The following is a 20,168-nucleotide window of genomic DNA, read 5'->3' on the forward strand; positions in this document are numbered from 1 at the left end:
ACCTACTCCATTCTGTCTTCATATTTGGTAAAGTCTGCCCTTTTACTTTTATTTTGTTTTTCAAGTTTGATTTAGCTAATCTTGGCCCTTTGTATTTCCCTGTATATTTTGGAATCAGCTTGTCAATTTCCATGCAAAAAACTTTCAAGAATTACTCAGGCTGATTCTTGTGATCCACTTGGAGAGGAATTACACTTGACGGTATTGAGTCTTCAGATTCATGAACGTGGTATATCCTTCCATTTCTTTAGGTCTTCTTTAATTTATCTCAGTAATGTTTTAATGTTTTTGGTTTCTGGGAAGTGGTCTTGCACACCTTTCATTAAATTTATTCCTGGATTTGAGATACAGTATTTTTCAGTTCTAGAATTTATGTTTTTTTTTTTTTTTTTTTAATTCACAATCCTGTTTTTTAGTTCCCTAAACATATTGATTATGGTTATTTTAAAGTTCCATTTTGTATAGCTTTCTATTATTGTTTTTCATGGCTTTTAGTCATAGCTTCTTGCTGCCGTATGTGCCTAATTATCTCTGATCAAATGCCAGACATTGTCTATATAGTGATAATGTGTGACCACAAAGGGCTTACTTTTGCATCTGATAGGTAGATAGGTTGGGAGTACGTGCAATCCAGGATCACTTTAATCTACGTATAGAGAAAGTGGTTTGAAACTGGCTTCAGTCCTTACGGGTTCTGCTCTATTTTTAGCTCATACGCAAGATGTGGTCCTTCTAAGTCCCAACAAACAACCTGGGATGCTTTCCAGGGCACCTCCTCCTCGATGAGCTCTCTGAGTCTGTTAGAGTTCCGCCCAGTTCAGCGGGAACCTCCTCCTCAATGAGCTCCTGGCTCTCTGAGTCTGTCAGAGTTCCACTCAATTCAGCTACTTCGTGATTACTTTTTGACTTGACCCTCAGTTCTTCACTTCTGTAATGTCTTTAGATTTACAGAAAAATTTTAGTGCCATCTTTTTAGTTCCCATTGGAAGAGTTGGTCTGAGTGCTATAATTTTGTCAGTGCCATAAATGGAGTTCTTGTGTGTGTGTATGTATTCAGTTTAATGAACATATTTTTCATATTTTATTAAAAACTTAGAGATAAAAGAGTATTGACGAAACATTTTAAAAGTCTGCTTTTAATTACAAATGAATGAGACAATGAACATTCAAACACTACTGCGGAAGCATCTCTACACTCTTCAGTGTTGAGCATAATAATTTGTTTGTTATTATTGTTTTTTTAAGGTCTCATTCTGCTATTCAGGCTGGAGTGCAGTGGTGCTATCATAGCTCACTGCAGCCTGGAACTCCTGGGCTCAAGCAGTCTTCCCACCTCAGCCTGCCTCGTAGCTAGGACTATAGGCATGTACCACCACAGCCAGCTAATTGTTTTTTTTCTGTTTTTTGTAGAGACAGGGTCTCTTTATGTTGCCCAAGGTGGCTTCTATCTCTTGGGCTCAAACAGTCCTCCCACCTTGGCCTCCCAAAGTGCTGGGATTACAGATGTGAGCCGCCATGCTTGGCTGCATAAATAATTTAAATTGCAGTCAGAGAGGCTCTGCTTTTGTGTATTAGATCTGCATATTTAAGACCCCCGTGTTTGGAAACTTAGACTTGAAAAGTGAAATCTCTACATGCTTATATTAAGTGTAAGAACGACTGTTATCAGTGAATGGTGCCACCATGCAAAATATTACTCTTCACAGATTTTCTTCACCTGTTGTTCTGTGTCACAAGCTTGGAGACTGCCTATATTTTTTTGTGGCATCTGTCTTCAATTTTTATTGTGGTCAGGTATTGTATTAGTCTGTTCTCATGCTGCTAACGAAGACGTGAAACGACACTCGGTAATTTAGAAAGGAAAGAGGTTTAACAGACACACAGTTCCACATGGCTGGGGAGGCTTCACACTCATGGCGGAAGATGAAGAAAGCAAAGGGACATCCTACATGGTGGCAGGCAAGAGGGTATGTGCAGGGGAACTGCCTTTTATAAAACCATCAGAGCTTGTGAGACTGACTCACTATCCAGAGAACAGCACGGGGAAAACCTGCCCCCATGATTCAGTTACCTCCCACTGGGTCCCTCCCACCGTGAACGTGGGGATTATTTCAGTTCAAGGTGAGATTTGAGTGGGGAGGACACAGGGCCAGACCATGTCAGGTATGGATCATCCCTCATTTTATTGTTTCCTCCTCCTCTGTGTGGGCACCTCCAGTAGGACCTGTCTAGTCCAGTGGCAGCTGGGGGCTCTCCCAGCTGCCATGGCACAGAGACCTTGCTTTGGGATCCTGGATAAGCTTGTGTGGCCCAAGTTGGGACCTAGTGGACTCTGGACCCCTTCTTTGGCAGCAAAGGCCAACACCTTTCCAAAGGAATAAACACTGGCAGCTGTGTCCAGCTCACTTGGGTCCAAGGTCTCTCGTGTGTATCTGATTTCTGGCTGGTGCCCATCTTGGAGGTGGTCAAAGTGACCTGACCAAAGGCAGACTGTACTGTGCTGGATTGGAACCTGTGGGGCATTTGGGGTTCCCAGCCATTCTGTCATGCCCTTTTGGGGTGCTTCTTCCTTAGCCATGCTTGGTCCATTGTGGAGTCACCCAGCTGCTAGCTGCCTGAAGTACTTCTTTGTCAGACTCTCCTTTCAGACTCTGGGAAGCTGATTTGCTTGAGCCCAGAAGTTCGAGGCTGCAGTGAGCTATGCTACCGTGCTCCGGCCTGGGTGGCAGAGCAAGACCCTGACTCTAAAACACAATAAAAAACCAAAAAAGAGAAAGAGCAGCACCATCATCCCCAAACACGCCTCATTTATCCCTCTGCAGTCTTCTGGTCTCCTAGCTTATCTGTTCCCTATCCTTATGGGTGTATCTTTTCAGAAATGTCCTATAAATGGAATCAGACAGCATGTAACGTTTCGAGAATGGCTTCTTTATCTCAGCGTAATGTACTTGGAAATTCATTCACATTTTTGCAGGTATCAGTAGTCTGCTCCTCTTTATTGCCGAGGAGTTTTCCATAGTATGGTTATGTCACATCTCTTTATCCATTCACTTGACATCTGGGTTGTTTCTAGTTTTTTGGTGATTAAGAATAAAGTCGCTATAAACAATTGTGTACAGGTTTTTATGTGAACACAAGTTTTTACTTCTCTAGGGTAGATAATCAAGTGGAATTGCTGGGTCATCTGGTGAGTGTTTGCTTTACTGTATGAAGAACTTCCACACTGTTTTCCAGAGTGGCTGTACCATTTTGCATTCCCACCAGCAATATATGGGTTTTTATTGCTTCACAGTCCTTGTCAGCACTTGACATTGTCAGTATTTTTAAAGCTTTAGCTGTTTGAATAGGCATATAGTGGTATCTCGTTATGGTTTTGTGTTTCCTAACAGAAGGAAAATGATAACAGCAGAAATCAGTGAAACTGAAAACAGAAAAAACAATAGGAAAAAATCAGTGGGGCCGGGCGCAGTGGCTCACACCTGTAATCCCAGCACTTTGGGAGGCCGAGGGGGTTGGATCACTTGAGGTCAGGAGTTCTAGACCAGCCTGGCTCACATGGTGAAACCCCATCTCTACTAAAAATACAAAAATGAGCCAGGCGTGGTGGCACATGCCTGTAATCCCAGCTACTCGGGAGGCTGAGGCAGGAGAATCGCTTGAACCTGAGAGGTGGAAGTTGCAGCAAGCCAGTTGCGCCACTGCACTCCATCCTGTGTGACAGAGCAAGACTCCGTCTCAAAAAAACAAAAACAAAAAATGGTAGAACCAAAACCAAAACCTGGTTCAGTTTGATAAACCTCCAACAAGACTGACAGTGAAAAAATACCACTTACCAAAGACACAAATGACCAAAGTCAGGAAGGAAAGAGACCTGTCTCTATAGGGTGCACAGACATTAAAGCATGGTAAGGGAGTGCTGTGAACAGCTGTATCCATCTCTGGTCGTATGCCCAATAGGTGTTTCAGGCAACGGTGGACGGCATACACAACAGTGGCTGCGTGAGATCACGATAAAGCTAAAAATTCTTACCACCTAGTGACCTTGTAGCCATTGTAACACAACGCATTACTCACATGTTTGTGGTGATGCTGGTGTAAACAAACCTGTGCTGCCAATCTATTAAAAATCTAATCCATATAATGATGTACTGTACATAATACTTGGTAATGATAACACATGAATGTTACTGCTTTTGTGTTTACTGTACACTTTATTGTTTTGTTTGTTTGTTTTTTGTTTTTGTTTTGTTTTGTTTTGTTTTTTTTGAGGCAGAGTCTCGCTCTGTCGCCCGGACTGGAGCGCAGTGGCTGGATCTCAGCTCACTGCAAGCTCCGCCTCCCGGGTTTACGCCATTCTCCTGCCTCAGCCTCCCGAGTAGCTGGGACTACAGGCGCCCGCCACCTCGCCCGGCTAGTTTGTGTATTTTTTAGTAGAGACGGGGTTTCACCGTGTTAGCCAGGATGGTCTCGATCTCCTGACCTCGTGATCCACCCGTCTCGGCCTCCCAAAGTGCTGGGATTACAGGCTTGAGCCACGGCGCCCGGCACACTTTATTGTTATTTTAGAGTATATTCCTATTATATTTTAAAAAGGTTAACTGCCAAACAGCCTCAGGCAGACCCTTCAGGAGTTATTTCAGAAGAAGGGTTTGTAATCATAGGAAGTGTCAGCTTCCATGCATGTTATTACCCTTGAAGACCTTCCAGTAGGTTAAGATGTGGAGGTGGAAAGCAGTGTTACTGATGACCTTAACCCTCTGTAGGCCTAGGCTAATGTGTGTGTCTTAGTTTTTAACAAAAAAGTTTTAAAAGTAAGAAAAAAAAGCCCCAAAACAACAACAACAACAAAAAAAAACCCCACAAAACTTAAAGAATACAGAAAAGCTTGTAAGCTGGGCATGATGACTCATTCCTGTAATCCCAACACTTTGGAAAGCCAAGATGGGAAGATTGCTTGAGACTGGGAGTTGGAGACCAGCCTAGACAGCATGACAAGACCCAGTTTCCACAAAAAATTTAAAAATTGGCTGGGTGTGGTAGAACAGCACCTGCAGTCCTGGCTACTCAGGAGGCTGATGTGGGAGGATCACTTGAGCCCAAGAGTTCCAGGCTGTGGTGAGCTATGATTCTGCCACTACTCCAGCCTGTCTGTTCAGAGACACAGCAAGACCCTGTCTCTTAAAAAAAAAAAAAAAAAAAAGAGTAAGGATATAAAGAAAGAAAATATTTTTGTACAGCTATGCAATGTGTTGGTGTCTCAAGCTATGTTATTATAAAGGTTAAAACGTTTTTTAAAAGCTGCAGTAAGCTAAGGTTAATTTATTGTTGAAAAAAGAAAATGTTTTTCTCTAAATGTAGTGTAGCCTAAGTGTACAGAGTATTAAGTCTACAGTCGTGTACAGTAATGTCTTCACAGTCACTCACCCCTCAGTGATTCGCACAGAGCCACTTCCGTTCCTGTAAGCCCAATTCATGGTAAATGCTCTATACAGGTATATGATTTTTCATCTTCTATACCGTATTTTTACTGTACCTTTTCTGTGTTTATAAATATATATTTTGTTGTTGTTTTTGTTTTGTTTTTTGAGACAGAGTCTCACTCTGTGGCCCAGGTTGGAGTGCAGTTGCACGATCTCAGCTCACTGCAACCTCCACCTCCCGGGTTCAAGAGATTCTCCTGCCTCAGCCTCCCAAGTAGCTGGGACTACAGGCGCACGCTGCCACACCTGGCTAATTTTCTGTATTTTAGTAGAGATGGGGGTTTCACCGTGTTGCCCAGGCTGGTCTCGAACTCCTGAGCTCAGGCAATCTGCCCTCCTCGGCCTCCCAAAGTGCTAGGATTGCAGGTGTGAGCCACCGTGCCTGGCCTAAATATTTTAAACACACAAATACCATTGTGTCACAATTGCCTACAGCATGTAGCACAATAACATACTGTACAGGTTTGTAGCCTAGGAGCAACAGGCTCTACCATATGGCGTCGATGCAGTCGGTTATACCATCTCGGTGTGTGTGTGTAGACTCAAATGATGTTTGCACAACAGTGAAACTGATTGACAATGCATTTCTCAGAATGTGCTCCCATCGTTAAGTGACACTGACTACTTTCTCTCTCTCTCTCTCTCTCTCTCTCTCTCTCTTTCTCCTTCCTTCCTCTCTCTCTCTCTCTGTTTCTTTTCTTTCTTCAGAATCTCTCTCTGTTGTCCAGGTTGGAGTGCAGTGGTGTGATCTTGGCTCACTGCAACCTCTGCCTCCCAGGTTCAAGTGATTCTCCAGCCTCAGCCTCCTAAGTAGCTGGGACTACAGGCGCGTGCCACCATGCCCAGCTAATTTTTCTATTTTTTAGTATAGACGGCGTTTCACCATGTTGGCCAGGCTGGTCTTGAACTCCTGACCTCAAGCGATCCGCCCACCTCAGCCTCCCAAAGTGCTGGGATTACAGGTGTGAGCCACCACGCCTGGCCTACATGACTATTTTCAACATCTTAGATGAAAGGTACCAATTTCTTGAAAGCCACAACCCCCAGAACTCATCAGTAATGAAGCCAAAACCTGAATAGTCCTGTAACTACTAAATAAATTAATTTCATAGTTTAAAACCTAGAAAATAAACCTGTAAGGCCATATGGTTTCACTGGAAAATTTTATGAGACATCTAAAAAAGAAAACAATTCTGCATAATCTCTTCCATATATTTTAAAATGTATTACTTTGAAATAATTTTAGACTTGAAGTTGCAAAAATAATACATGGAATTCATCTAGTTTCCCCCAGTAACATCTTATGTAGCCATTACAGGTCGTCAAAACCATCTTCCATACATTCTTAATTACAAAGGATTATGTGTCTAAAAATTTTAAAGAATAAAAGTATATGAAGTAAAAAATGAATCTGTTTCTCACCCTACCCAAAGACAAATAACAGGGGAAAATGCTATTAATAATTAGTTGTGCATCCCTCCTGGACGTTTTCTGTGTATATACAAATATACACAACTACTAAGTAAATATACATGCTTAATTTTATTTGAACAGAATGGAATCATTCTGTATATATATTGTTTTTCAACCTGCTCTTCTTACCCAGTAGGATACCATGAATCCATGTGAGTGATGTCTAACCCCAGGCCCCACAAATAACAGGATTTTATTTTATTTTTTAAGATTGATAGAATCCTGTAGTACAGATGTTTGGCAGCATATTTATTTCGTTTTGGTGACAGACAATTAGATTGTTTTGCCTTATTTGCCATCACATATAGTGTGCACTACTTATCTTTGTTTCTGTGAACTGAAGGGGTAGTTGAGTGCTTTTGAGAATGGGTTTTTAGAATTTGTGTTGCCACGTGAAGGACTTGGTGATATTAGTTCGGATTTGGCGTCTGTGGTCCTGAGGGAGATTCTTCTGCAGCAGTGGAGTTTAGCCAGAGCCACATTTCATACGTCTGTGATGCAGGTCAATTGCCTCTCCTATGCACATGCACATTTGAAAATTACTGCCTTCTAAACCTTAAAAAGTTGTGTACAAGTTGAAACTTAATAAGTGAAATTGTACAGTTATATCCTGAACCTGATGAGGATTGTCACTGCAGCACAGAGCATGTTGGTGTGGGTGGTGGCTGGCTCTGGACCTGGGGGTGTCCAGTGATGGGGTGAGGGGGTGAACAAGGATGATGTACTTCCAAGGGGCACCCGGGTCAGTGCAGTAGATCAGGTGTGCTCATTGCATTGAGGAAGGGTTGGTTTTTAAAAATGGAAGGCTTAGGGAAGAAAACAGTCATTTATAATATAATGCCGTTCAGGTCAATTAAAAATACACAGACACAAAGCAGCATGAGTTCTGCAGAATATATTCTAAAAGACGCTATAAAAAAGTTTCCAAAAGACACTGTAAAAAAATATAAGAAAATATGTCTAATAGACACTAAATGCAAGAAAAAGTTGTCTGAAGGGTTGGAACACAGTGGGGGCACAGGGAATAAATAAATGGAAGGACAGACAGATAAGCATAAGAGGCTTGGGAGGAGCCAAGTGAGCTCTTAAAGCAGAGGCTCTGTGCAGAGGGCAGGGCTTGGGCGCAGTGCAGGGTGGAGTAGGTAGGGAGGTTGTGGTAGACTCTGGACCAGAGCAGCTGTTTGGCCCACAGGCCGTGGCTCAGGCTCCTTCTGTAGGATGGCATATTAATGCCTACCCAGAGGCTTCCACTGAGGCTTAACTTAGATGTCACATATTCAGCAGTGTCAATCTGTTCACACAACAAATCCTACAATAAAAAATTCATCTAAAGGAAATACTTGGTTGTGTACTCAGTAAGCGACATCAGCCTGGAATTCATCTAACGGAAATCCTCGGTTGTGTAGTCATTAAGCGACATCAGCCTGAAATTCATCTAATGGAAATACTCAGTTGTGTACTCGATAAGCAACATCAGCCTGTGTCATCTGATTTGCAGCAGCCTTACTGCTTTGCTTGTTTGTTTTGAGAGAAGGAAGATCTTACAAAACACTAGAAACTCCACCATGTTCACCCAGAGGACAGGCTAATCATGAGAATTGTAATACATATTTCTGGTCTAAATAAAGTCTTCAAAGCATTACAGATCCACCGTTAGAACTTCCAGGTATGTGTAGGAACCCAAATAGTGTGCTTAGGTTAAGAAGTGTTTCCATGATGGTGCATTTCCTACCTCATTCCTAGGTGGTTTAATTTGTTTTCGGGCTATTTTTCATTATGATAATTTATTGGAACAGCCATCCTTTTTCCTCCTTTCCCAAAGACACCCCTTGGCCTGGGAGGACTTGTGTCCTGTGGGTCCCTTATTGCAATACTTGTGAAACTTGAACCTGCACAGGAATGACTGGAGGGTCTCGATAAAGTGCAGTTTTGGATTCTGTCAGTTGGGTGTGGCCTCAGAGTCTGTGATTTTGGCAAGCTCCCAGGGGATGGTGATCGCAATTTTTAAAATTTGAAGTATTATTTACACACAGTAAAATTCACCCTTACTCTTCTGTAATGGTACAGATTTTTGACAAGTGCATATACTCATGTAACCACCACTACACTCCCGACGTGGAGCAGTTTCACCACCCTCCAAATTCCCTTGTCCTTTCCTCACTGCCAGACCCTGGCAACCACTATCTGTCTCTTGATTCTATGGTTGTATCTTTTCCAGAATGTCATAAAAATGGAGGATTCCATATACAGCCTTTTGAGTCTGGCTTCTTTCACTCAGCAGCATGCGTGTGAGATCTATCCCAATTGCCGTGTGTATCAGTGGTTTGTTCCTTTCTTACTGCTGAGTGGTGTTCCATTTTATGGGTCCGTCCCAATTGCCGTGTGTATCAGTGGTTTGTTCCTTTCTTACTGCTGAGTGGTGTTCCATTTTATGGGTCCATCATAGTTTATTTGTCCTGCCAGTTCGTGGAAGGACATTAGTGTTTCCAGGTTTTCAATCATGAATTAATTTTTAATTCTAAAATTTTGCAATTGTAGAAGAAATGTAATTCTTTTTTCCATTGTTGTTTTAGGTGACATCACTCAAAAAGGGTATGAAAAGAAAAGGGCAAAGCTGCTTGCACGTTATATACCGCTTATTCAAGGTAAGGTCAATACACTCAGATGTTACATAGCAATTATATTGTTTCATAAGACTTGATTTTTAACTTGTTTTTAGAGTTTAACATTTGTTAGCAATGTTAAACCAAGTTTAAACACTGGTATATGTTGATTATTGATGGAGACAGGGTCTCGCTGTGTTGCCCAGGCTGGTCTTGAAAAATATGCCTCTAATATTAAATAATAAAATCCAAAGGCATAGATTATAATTTAAAGCTCTGGCTTGATACAGATCTCAGATCTCATTCCCAAAGAGGATTTATTTTATTTTTATGATTATGAACAGCCTGGCACGTTTCCTTACTGGGGCTAGAGCATCCATTGTAAAGATGTCAGTTCTTGCCACATTAGATTGATTTGTAGATTCAGTGCATTCATTATTTCAGTAGCGGTGTGTGTGTGTGTGTGTGTGTGTGTGTGTGTAACTTAACAAGTTAGTTCTGAGATGTATATCCAAGTCTAAAAGGTCAAGAGACCCAAAATATGCTCAAAAAAGAATGAGGCGAGAGGATTGGCCCAATAAGGATATGAAGAGTTACTATAAAGCCATTGTCACTAAGACAGAGTGGACAGCTCAGACAGATGCATACGTGCATGGACTTTGCACATGGAAATAGCGGTGTGGCAGGCATGGTGCTGGCATAGTTCTTTGTCCATATATGAAGCACATGACATTGGAGACAAAAATCGGTTCCAGATGTATTCAGCCTAATGTGAAAGATCTTTAAAGCCTTTAGAAAATCTTATAGGAAAATTTTCACTATCTCAAGATAGGATTTTTTGATGTCACTAAAGGTGCCAAAAAGCAGGAACCATAAAGGAAAGGATTGATTAATTGGACCACATTAAAATTAAGAACTTCTTTTTTTCAAACGTCATCATAAAGAGATTGCAAAGACAAAGTACGGAGTGTGAGAAGATAGTTGTAACACAAATAAGTAGTATCTAGAGGCCAGGTGCGGTGGGTCACGCCTGTATTCCCAGTGCTTTGGGAGGCTGAGGCGGGGGGATCATGAGGTCAGGAGTTCAAGACCAACCTGGCCAACATAGCGAAGCCCTGACTGTACTAAAAAATACAAAAATTAGCCGGGCATGGTGGCGCGTACCTGTAGTTCCAGCTACTCAGGAAGCTGAGGCAGGAGAATCACTTGAACCTGGGAGGTGGAGGTTGCAGTGAGCCGAGATCATGCCACTACACTCCAGCCTGGGAGACAGAGTGAGACTTCGTCTCAAAAAAAAAAAAAGAACTAGTGTCCAGAATGTACCAAGCAGTGCTGTCGAGTACAACTTCTTGCAGTAACGGACCTGTTCTCTAACTGCATTGTCCAGTATATGAAACACCAGCCATGTATGATGATTGCACATAAGAGACAAGGTCTCACTCTGTTGCTCAGGCTGGGGCACAGTGGTGTGACCATAGCTCACTGCAGTCTCAAACTCCCGGGTTTAAGCAGTCCTCTCACTTCAGCCTCCTGAGTACATGGGATTACAGGTGTGCACCACCACGCCCAGCTTATTGATTGAGATGGGATCTTGCTATGTTGCCCAGGCTGGTCTTGAACTTCTGGCTTCAAGCGAGTTTTCTGCCTCAGCCTTCCAAAGTGCTGGGATTACAGGTGTGAGCCACCACACCTTCCCTTAATTTAATTAATTTAAACTTAATAGCCAGAAAGTCTCCCAACATGATAAGAAAAAGTCTAGTAGAAAAATGGATGAAGATTCAAATAGGTTATTTCATAAGAGAAAATCCAAATAGCCAATGAGCAAATGGAAAGATGTTTAACCTCACTAGTAATCGGAGAAAGGCACACTGTAACCACAGCCAGCTATCCTGTTGGAGAGGATTCGATCGGTAGGATGCAGGCAGCTAGTATTACATAGTAAAGTTGAAGAAGTGCAGCAGTTCTTCAGGTACATATTTGCCCTAGAGAAACTCCTGTTTGTTTGTACCTTATTCTCTTGTACAAAAATGTTCATTATATCTGTAAACTGCCAAGAACTCAAATACCCATCAACAGAATTCATACAGCGGAAAGCTAAAGACCCACATGCATCAGCAAGAATGAATCTTGTAAACATCGTAGGGATGAAGGAAGGAATTACAAAGGCATATAGCCAGTACAAGCTTAAAAAAAGAGGCAAACCGAGCTGTTAATACTTAGGGACCTTGTGTAGTGAGTGCAGACAGAGAAGGAAATGGTTTTCACAGAAACCAGCACACCATTTCCTCATGGAAGTTAGATTGGAGAGGGTCACAGGGACCCCTTAAGGCACTGAGTGTTTTGTTTCGTAGCCTATGTGGTGGTTACATTGATTGTTTCTTAATAATATTCTTAAACTGTGTACATGCTTTATATTGCCTGTATTGGTATGATATATCTTATAACAGATCAACAACAAGAAGATTGACTAGGCTCTTTGTATGCTGATATTTATTCATCCAAAATAAAAAGAAACTCAGAGTAAAATTGGGATTGAAGGAAACTATTAAAGTATCTTTAAAGCCCATTTGTCCAAAATCACCAGCAATCATCAAACTAAACAATCAGATACTGTAGCCATTTCCATTCCAAATGAGTAAACAGAAATGCTGGCCAGCCCATTCTTATTACACATTATGTGGGTGGTCACAGCTGATGCAGTGAGACGGAAAACAAAGCAGAATAAATATTAGAGAACAAAAGATAATCATCTTTAAATATAGGTGATATTATTTTATACCTCAAAAACTAATGTGACTGCTCATGTAACTATTAGAATTAGTAAGTAATTTTGGTTTGATATTTATGAAGATAGAAGGCAAATATGCGACTTTTCTGTAGCAATATTTCTGTTTTCAAATATGAAAAAATCTTACTCATAATGAAAACAAACTGTCAAATGCTTATTAATGCACTTAGTAAGAAAGAACCTATGTTAGGATCATAAAATCTATTTGAAAGAAATAACCAAGACCCTAATATGTGAAGAAACATATCAGTTTCCTAACTGGAAAAACTTAATACATCCTATAAAACTGGCAGATCCCGAGTTAATGTGTGAACATAATGTAGTCCAGTCTGAATACCAGGCCTGAGGTTTTCCTAAACCTAGGATTGGAAATGACCCATTAGAAGGGGCAAAATTCTGAAAGTAGCCCATCAATTTTTGAAAAAGAACACTGGTGATAAAGGACTGGCATTTGAGTGAAACCCCGTCTCTACTAAAAAATACAAAAAAAAACTAGCCAGGCAAGGTGGCGGGCGTCTGTAGTCCCAGCTACTCGGGAGGCGCAACACTCCGTCTCAAAAAAAAAAAAGGACTGGCATTTGAGATACTAAACCTGATTGTGTATGCTTTATAGTCACAACAGGAGGATGTCAGTGTGCAGAGTACACAACTCAGTCAGTGAAAAAGAAGAAGTCCGGACGTGATTTGAGAGGATGTGAAGGAGGAAGGGTTAATAGCTGGTACTATCCTTCTGCAGGCAAGAACCCTCTTCCTCCTCCCCACCATTAGTGAACATAAACTTCAGAATAATTAAAGTTCTAAATATTTTTTTAATTATAAAAACATACAATTCAGGAGACTATTTGAACACCCCTTTGAGTAGGAATTGTCTTCATAGGCAAGATAGGAGACCTGGAAGCTAGAAAGGAAAAGATGGACAGGTGTGACAGGCTCCCTAGAAATGAGAACATTTCAGAATGACTGAGCTGCTACTCACCAGGCCACAGCTCTGTATGTGTACACAGTTCAGGGTGTCCACAGCAGACAAGGAGTGAGGCTTCCTGGTCTTTTAGTGGGGGTCTTTAGTTGGGTAACATAACAAATCCAAAGGAGAGGAAATGTGGATAGACAATACATATTAAATTATGTTCAACCTCAGTGGTAGATATGGAAATGCAAATTAAAGGGCACCATTTTTCTCTTATCACATTGGCAAAATTCTAGAACTTTTTATAACATCTAGTGCTGACAGAGAGTGGGGAAATGGCACTTTCATACATTGCTTGTCAGAGCGTGAATTGCTATAACCTTTTTGGAAAGTTACCTCTTCATATCTGTTAAGTTAAAAATATATCTACTCCTTCATCCAGTAATTTCACATTGGGTCTTGTATTCTGTCTCAAAGAATAAAAGGACGCATATTTTGGAACACAAATGTAAGGAAGTCCATTTGTGTATACGTCACTTTATAGCATGCTTGTCTATCATCCGTAAGGTGTAAGACTCGGTATTGTTCATTGTGAACTTTAAAGTTGTAGTCACAAAAAGCCAAAAGTCAGTAGGGCTCTGCTCAATATGTGTTTTGTACACACACACACACACACACACGTGTATGTGTGTATGCTCACCTTTTGAAGGGCTAATACCAATTTCTGTAGAGAGTGTTCCCATTCTCCACAGCACTGACCACCCCAAAATGTACATAGTACTTGAACAACATCAGCAGCATCTGTTCTGCTCACAAATGTGCAGTGCAGGCCCAGCTCCAATGTTACCTTGTCCCTGTCCACAGAGCCAGAGCTGGGTGCTCAAGTCCTGGGCCAACATCCTGTGAGGGCTCCTCAGTCACAGCTGTGGCTGTTGGGGTGGGGAGACTCCTGCTGCCGAGCACCGGGCTCCCCAGCCCTGCCTTTGTCTCCCTCTGTCCTCGTGTGGCCCCTCCACTGTGGGGCTTAACACTCTAGACTTGGTGTGTGCTGTCGCAGAGAGCCAGGTAGAGCTGTGTCGCCTTTCACCACCAGCCTTGGAGGTCACCCAGCATCACTTCTGCCACAGCATCACTTCTGCCACACTGCGCTTGTTGGGGCAGTCACTGACCTGCCCAGGTTTGAGGCAGCGTGGGGGGAGTGGTTAGGGCTGGAGGAGCCAGTGGGACTGGAATTCCTGCTGGCCAATTTTATGAGACATTTTGAAACAAAGGCTAAAGCTAAACACATATTTTTGTTGAAGCGCAGCTGCAGGTTTTGCTTTGTGCTGTTTGCAAATGTCAGCAAATTGGGTTCAAATGATACCAGGGATTTTGTTTAGTGACTTGAACAATTGTTCCCCATTCTTTCACTCACTGTAACGTGTCTGGTGGCCAGGGGACCACTGCCCGGAGAGTGGAGGGCCTGGCGAAGGAGCGTGGAGAAGAGTGTGCTCTTCATTTGTCCTGATTTGGAGGCAGAGCAAGTGGGCGGTGCAGCGAGGGCGGTTGGCCTGGCCTGAGCAGGTCCCAGCCTCTGAGCACTTTGTGCCCTGACGCCATCATTCTAATGCCCCTCTCGCTCTTGTTTTCTCTGCCTTTTCACTTTTTTCCTGTTTATATCAGAGGGCTACTGGTGGACCCCAGTGATCTCTGGTGAGCTGTTTCTCACTCAGGGTTTACTGACACTATAGAACAATGCTGGGGACAAACAGCACAGGCCATTTCAGACTTAGAAACACAATTCAGAAGTGGGCTTTGGGAGGGCTTTCTACCACGGCTCCCACCCCTGATGTGAGCTGCCATGTGCTGTGCTGCCAAGGGTACAGGGCCAGCTGTTTGATCATCACCCTTCATGCAGATGGTGCATGAGAGGCAGGGTGGGGTGATGTGGGGAGAGGAGAACATGAAAGTGGATGTTGCCCTTAACCCACAGCGTTCATGCGTCTATCACTGACTTCCAGATTAAAGGCTCTTTGATAGAGTGTATGCAACAGATGAGAAATGTAAGCTGTTTTCAATGGATTTTTTTCATAATTGGAAAAGCAAATTGTTCACACAAGGTATTCCCATAAAATTGTGTTTCAGGAATAGACCCATCTCTACAAGCAGAGAATAGAACTCCTGGGCCCTCACAAACCACGGCGGCTGCACCCAAGCAGCAGAAGTCTCGGCCCACCACCTCGAGGGATGAGCGCTTCCGGTCAGGTAGGGTCACAGCCCAGGCAGTGGGGAAAGGGGGCAGGCCTGGAGCCCTGGGACTCTCGCCATGAAGTCTTTCAGTTATTTGTTCTTTGCCACAATATCTGCCAAAGAAATTATTTTCACATAAGCAGTAACGTACATCATCATATTTTTTTCAAGAAAAACATTTAACCTTCACGTAACCACGGTCTGTTTTAATGTATGGTGTAGCTTTAATGGCACTTTCTCAGGGGATGGCTACAGAGCTCTCTAGAGAAGTCTTCTCTCTCTTACTAGAATAATTTCTTTAAAACTTTTGTATGCTTTTTACTTTGAAATTGATACTAATAATTTTTGTGCTTTACGAATCTGCTTTACCGCTAGGTGTAGGTGTTTTAGTGTTTTTTTAATTTTGGAGATTTCCTTCCAATTAAATTTATGCCACTCTGTTTGGCAGTGCTTTTATGAATATTTAAATTTGTCTCTGATATTTTACTGGAATTAACAGAATAGCCATTGAAAAAAATTCACGTTTTTCTATTATAGTTTATGTATTAATAACTTGAGCACGTTATCTATTTAATATTTTCACCACTGTGTGATTGTATATTTTCTTCATATTTAAGCTCTTTTGATAGCCCTTTTTCAGAAAAAATTTTAATAGGGATAATTGTCGTTTTAAGAATACTGAAAACAAAGATTAATATTTTAAATGTTTTTTCAACAGGGAGTATAAAGAAATAGTCTAAGAAATATTTGACCAGATAATATCTTACCAATTTGATATACATTTATAAAAAAACTTCATCATGTGGCAAACAACTTCTTCTCTGATTATGTAAATAATACATGCTTAGTGTTAAATATATAAAAAAAGTACCAAATTTAAGGACAAAGGTAAAAATCACCTGATACCTCTGAATCCTGAGATGGCTGCCCTCAGCATTTCACGGAGCACTGTTGTCCTCATGCCTGGATGCAGATGCATGCACACGTGTGTGCCTTCCATGAGACTGGTCCTAGGAAACGTCTCCTCCCTTCTGCCCCTCCGAAGTTTCCACATGTCCCGGCTTTTCTCCCCAACCCTGTTCCTGCTCATGGAACTGACGGTAATAAACTGGTTTCTGCCCTAGTGAGGTTTATACTAGGTATATTCTTTGTCTTTTGAAGACAGGTCTTTTATCATAAATAGGATTTGCCAATATTTTCTCTCAGGCTGTGATTTATCTTTGTGTTTCTTTAAAGTATCTTTTGAAAAGCAGAAGTTTTAAATCTTGATGAAGTCCAAGTTATTTCTTTAAAATGGATAGTGCTTTTGTTCTTGTGTTTAAGAAATCTTTCCCTAACCCAAGATTACAAAGATTCTCTCTTGTGTTTTCTTGTACAAGTTTTATAGTTTTAGGTTTTTTAGTGCCATTTTAGTGCCCTTAAGTTTGTGATTTTTTTTTTAGTTAATTTGAGTGTAAGTACAAGCTATGGATCATAGTTTATTTTTTTGCATGGAGATACTCAACTGTTCCTGGACCGTTCCTTAAGTCTATGCTTTCTCCAGCGAATTCCCTTTGCACTTTTTTCTAAAAGCAGTTACACGTAAATGCATGCATCTACTTCTGGACTGTCTGTTCTGTTCTAGTGATCTCTTCATCTGTCTTTATGGCAAAACAGTGTTCTCTTGATGATCGTACCTTAATAATAAATGTTAAAATCAGTAGTGTCCTTGTGTGGAAATGCTTTTCAAACCTTCTATGTCTGATAATATTTTTATTAAATCATCATGTTTAAATGATAATTTGGCTAGATATAAAATTATAGGTCTAACACTTTTTTCTTCAAAACTGTTGTTTTGTGCCTGGTGATCCTACTAAGTACTGTCAATCTGTTTCTTGATCTTTCAAGGTGATTTACTCTTTTTCTCTGGAAGCTTTTAGAATTGTTCTATGCCTTTGATATCTGTCAGTTTCCTTTATCATATGTATAGGTGTGAATTCTTCGCCTTTCCTGAGTAGGAAAAGGTTTAACCTGGCCCTACAAGCCATTTAAATGTGAGATTTTTAAATGTTTTCAGACATTGGTTGGGGAAAATTGAAGCATCTACAAAACTGGCCATCTTTGTATAATAGCTCCCCTGGACCCATAGTCGAGCTCCAGAAATTCTCGGCCATCCATGCCCTGGCTTGGATTCATCTATACTCTACCTGCTTCCTCCCTTCCCTTATGGTTTCAAAGCAAATCTCAGATATGTTATTTCATCTAGATGTCATAATATTCTTGATCTTTGTCATTTTGATGTCGTAATAGGCTTGTTCTCTGTATCTGAAAAGATTATATTTCTAAAAAATAATGCCATTATCACAAATTAATTAACAATAAATACTTCCTTAATATCAAATGTTCGGCCAATGTTCATATGGCTTCTAAAGAACAAGTTTATTTGGACCCAGGATCCAAATAAGAGCTCACATTGCAGTTGGTTGGTAAGTGTTTTCAGGCTCGATGAACCTTAGCTTGTAGGAGAAGCTGAGCTGTGTTTGTCTGATGGTTCCTCTTGGTGCCTCTGACATGCTTTTTAGCTCACTAGGTTTGATGAAAGTCAGGTTACAACGTTCAGCTGTTTACAAGACTCACGGGCGGCCCTGTGTTCCTCCACCAAGAGGCCTGTTGGGCCTGACTCTTGCTCTTCGCTGTGGCACTTGGAAGCCCGTGATTTTCTCAGTTCTTAGATTGATGATTTCCTTTGGGCTGCAAAATGGTGAAATTTAGATTCTGACATTCCTTCTTCATTCAAATGCCAGAATATTTCCTTAAAGAGAAACTTCTGTTATTTACAGCTTGGTACAAGAAAGTCAAGATGAATACTTAATGCTTTCCATTTCTTTACTAGTTTTCAGAACAATAGGTTGAGTCCCTGGCCTCCTCCAGTGGTAACCAATTGATTTTGTTTCCTCTTTTCCTTTTTCTTCTTTTCTTTTATCAGTATCATATTTGATGTTTCAGTCCATTCTAGCATTTCTCCTCATTGATACTCAGATTGTCCCATTCTTCGCCATTGGGAATCTCTTCAAATTGGCTCGAGTTGTTTGACCACTTCCTGGTTGGCTGTTAGGATAAGAAGTTCTAGGCTCATCCTGGGCATTTCTTCCCCTGCTCCAGAATCTGCCATTTCTCAGGGTTTTTTTTAAGTGAGGATGGTGTTTCAAGAGCACAGTCTGAGCACTAGGGATGCTGATTGCTGTTGGGCTGATTGTGGTTTGTAGACATTTTCAATGTACAGAGGTAAGACACACTTTTTTTTTTTTTTTTTTTGAGGTGGAGTCTCGCTCTGTCACCCAGGCTGGAGTGCTGTGGCCGGACCTCAGCTCACTGCAAGCTCCGCCTCCCGGGTTCACACCATTTTCCTGCCTCAGCCTCCTGGGTAGCTGGGACTACAGGCGCCGCCACCTCGCCCGGCTAGTTTTTTGTAGTTTTTTTTTTAGTAGAGACGGGGTTTCACCGTATTAGCCAGGATGGTCTCGATCTCCTGACCTCGTGATCCGCCCATCTCGGCCTCCCAAAGTGCTGGGTTTACAGGCTTGAGCCACCGCGCCCGGCCAAGACACACTTTTAAAAGACAAGATACCACATTTGTTTGTAGTGACATAATCTATTCAGATTCACAACTGCAGGGTCTGTACTTCATCTCTCTCTCTCTCTCCCTCCCTCCCTTCATCCCTCCCTCTTTCTCTTTTCTCTCTTCTCTCTCCTCCTCTCCTCCTCCCCTTCCTCCTCCCCTCCTCTCCCCTCCTCACCTCCCCTTCTCCCCTTCTCTCTTTCTGTCTCTTTCTCTCTGTCTCTCTCTGTCTCTGTCTCTTTCTCTCTCAGCAGAGTTTCACTTGTTTCCCAGGCTGGAGTGCAGTGGCGTGATCTTGGCTTACCACAACCTCTGCCTCCCGGGTTCAAGCGATTCTCCTGCCTCAGCCTCTCCAGTAGCTGGGATTACAGGCATGAGCCACTGTGCCCGTTTTCTCTCTCTCTCTCTCTCTCTCTCTCTCTCTCTCTTTCTTTTCTTCCTTTCTTCCCTTCTTTTTCTCTTTTTCTTTCTTGGGTTCTCACTCTGTCACCCAGGCTAGAGGCAGTGGCACAATCATAGCTTACCGCAGCTTGGAACTCCTGGGCTCAAGTGATCCTCCAACTTCAGCTTCCTGAGTAGCTGGGACCACAGGCGCATGCCACTGCACCTGCCTAATAAAAAAAAAAAAATTGGGCAAGGCGCGGTGGCTGACGCCTATAATCCCAGCGCTTCGAGAGGCGGAGGCGGGCAGTTCATGAGGTCAGTACTTCAAGACCAGCTTGGCCAACATAGTGAAACCCCATCTGTACTAAAAATACAAACATCAGCTGGGCGTGGTGGGGGGTGCCTGTAATCCCAGCTACTTAGGAGGCTGAGACAGGAGAATCGTTTGAACCCGGGAGGCAGAGATTGCAGTGAGCTAGGATCACGCCATTGCATTCCAGCCTGGCGATAGAGCAAGACTACATCTCAAAAAAAAAAACTTTTTTTTTTTGCAGAAATGTGGTCTTGCTCTGGTGCCCAGGCTGGTCCTGGCCTCAAACGATCCTCCTTCCTCAGCCTCCTAGAGCGCTGGGATTACAGGCATGAGCCCCTTTGTCCAGCCTACCTCTTTCATCTACAGTTGTATCTCCTCTCCCTCATGAGTATC

At 42.1% G+C, this 20,168-nt stretch overlaps 1 protein-coding gene across 1 annotated transcript in view; it reads left to right on the top strand.

Moving 5' to 3' along the window:
- The window catches only part of DIP2A (DIP2 disco-interacting protein 2 homolog A (Drosophila)), a 106,971-nt gene that overhangs the window by 17,494 nt on the left and 69,309 nt on the right, over window positions 1-20,168 (top strand). Inside the window, exons 2-3 of the mRNA XM_011954211.1 lie at window positions 9,527-9,598; window positions 15,376-15,495. Coding sequence (XP_011809601.1) covers window positions 9,527-9,598; window positions 15,376-15,495 — 192 coding nt within the window. The remainder of the gene's footprint in view (window positions 1-9,526; window positions 9,599-15,375; window positions 15,496-20,168) is intronic.

The sequence above is a fragment of the Colobus angolensis genome, unplaced genomic scaffold (assembly GCF_000951035.1).
Source record: "Colobus angolensis palliatus isolate OR3802 unplaced genomic scaffold, Cang.pa_1.0 Scaffold38, whole genome shotgun sequence".
NCBI lineage: Eukaryota > Metazoa > Chordata > Mammalia > Primates > Cercopithecidae > Colobus > Colobus angolensis.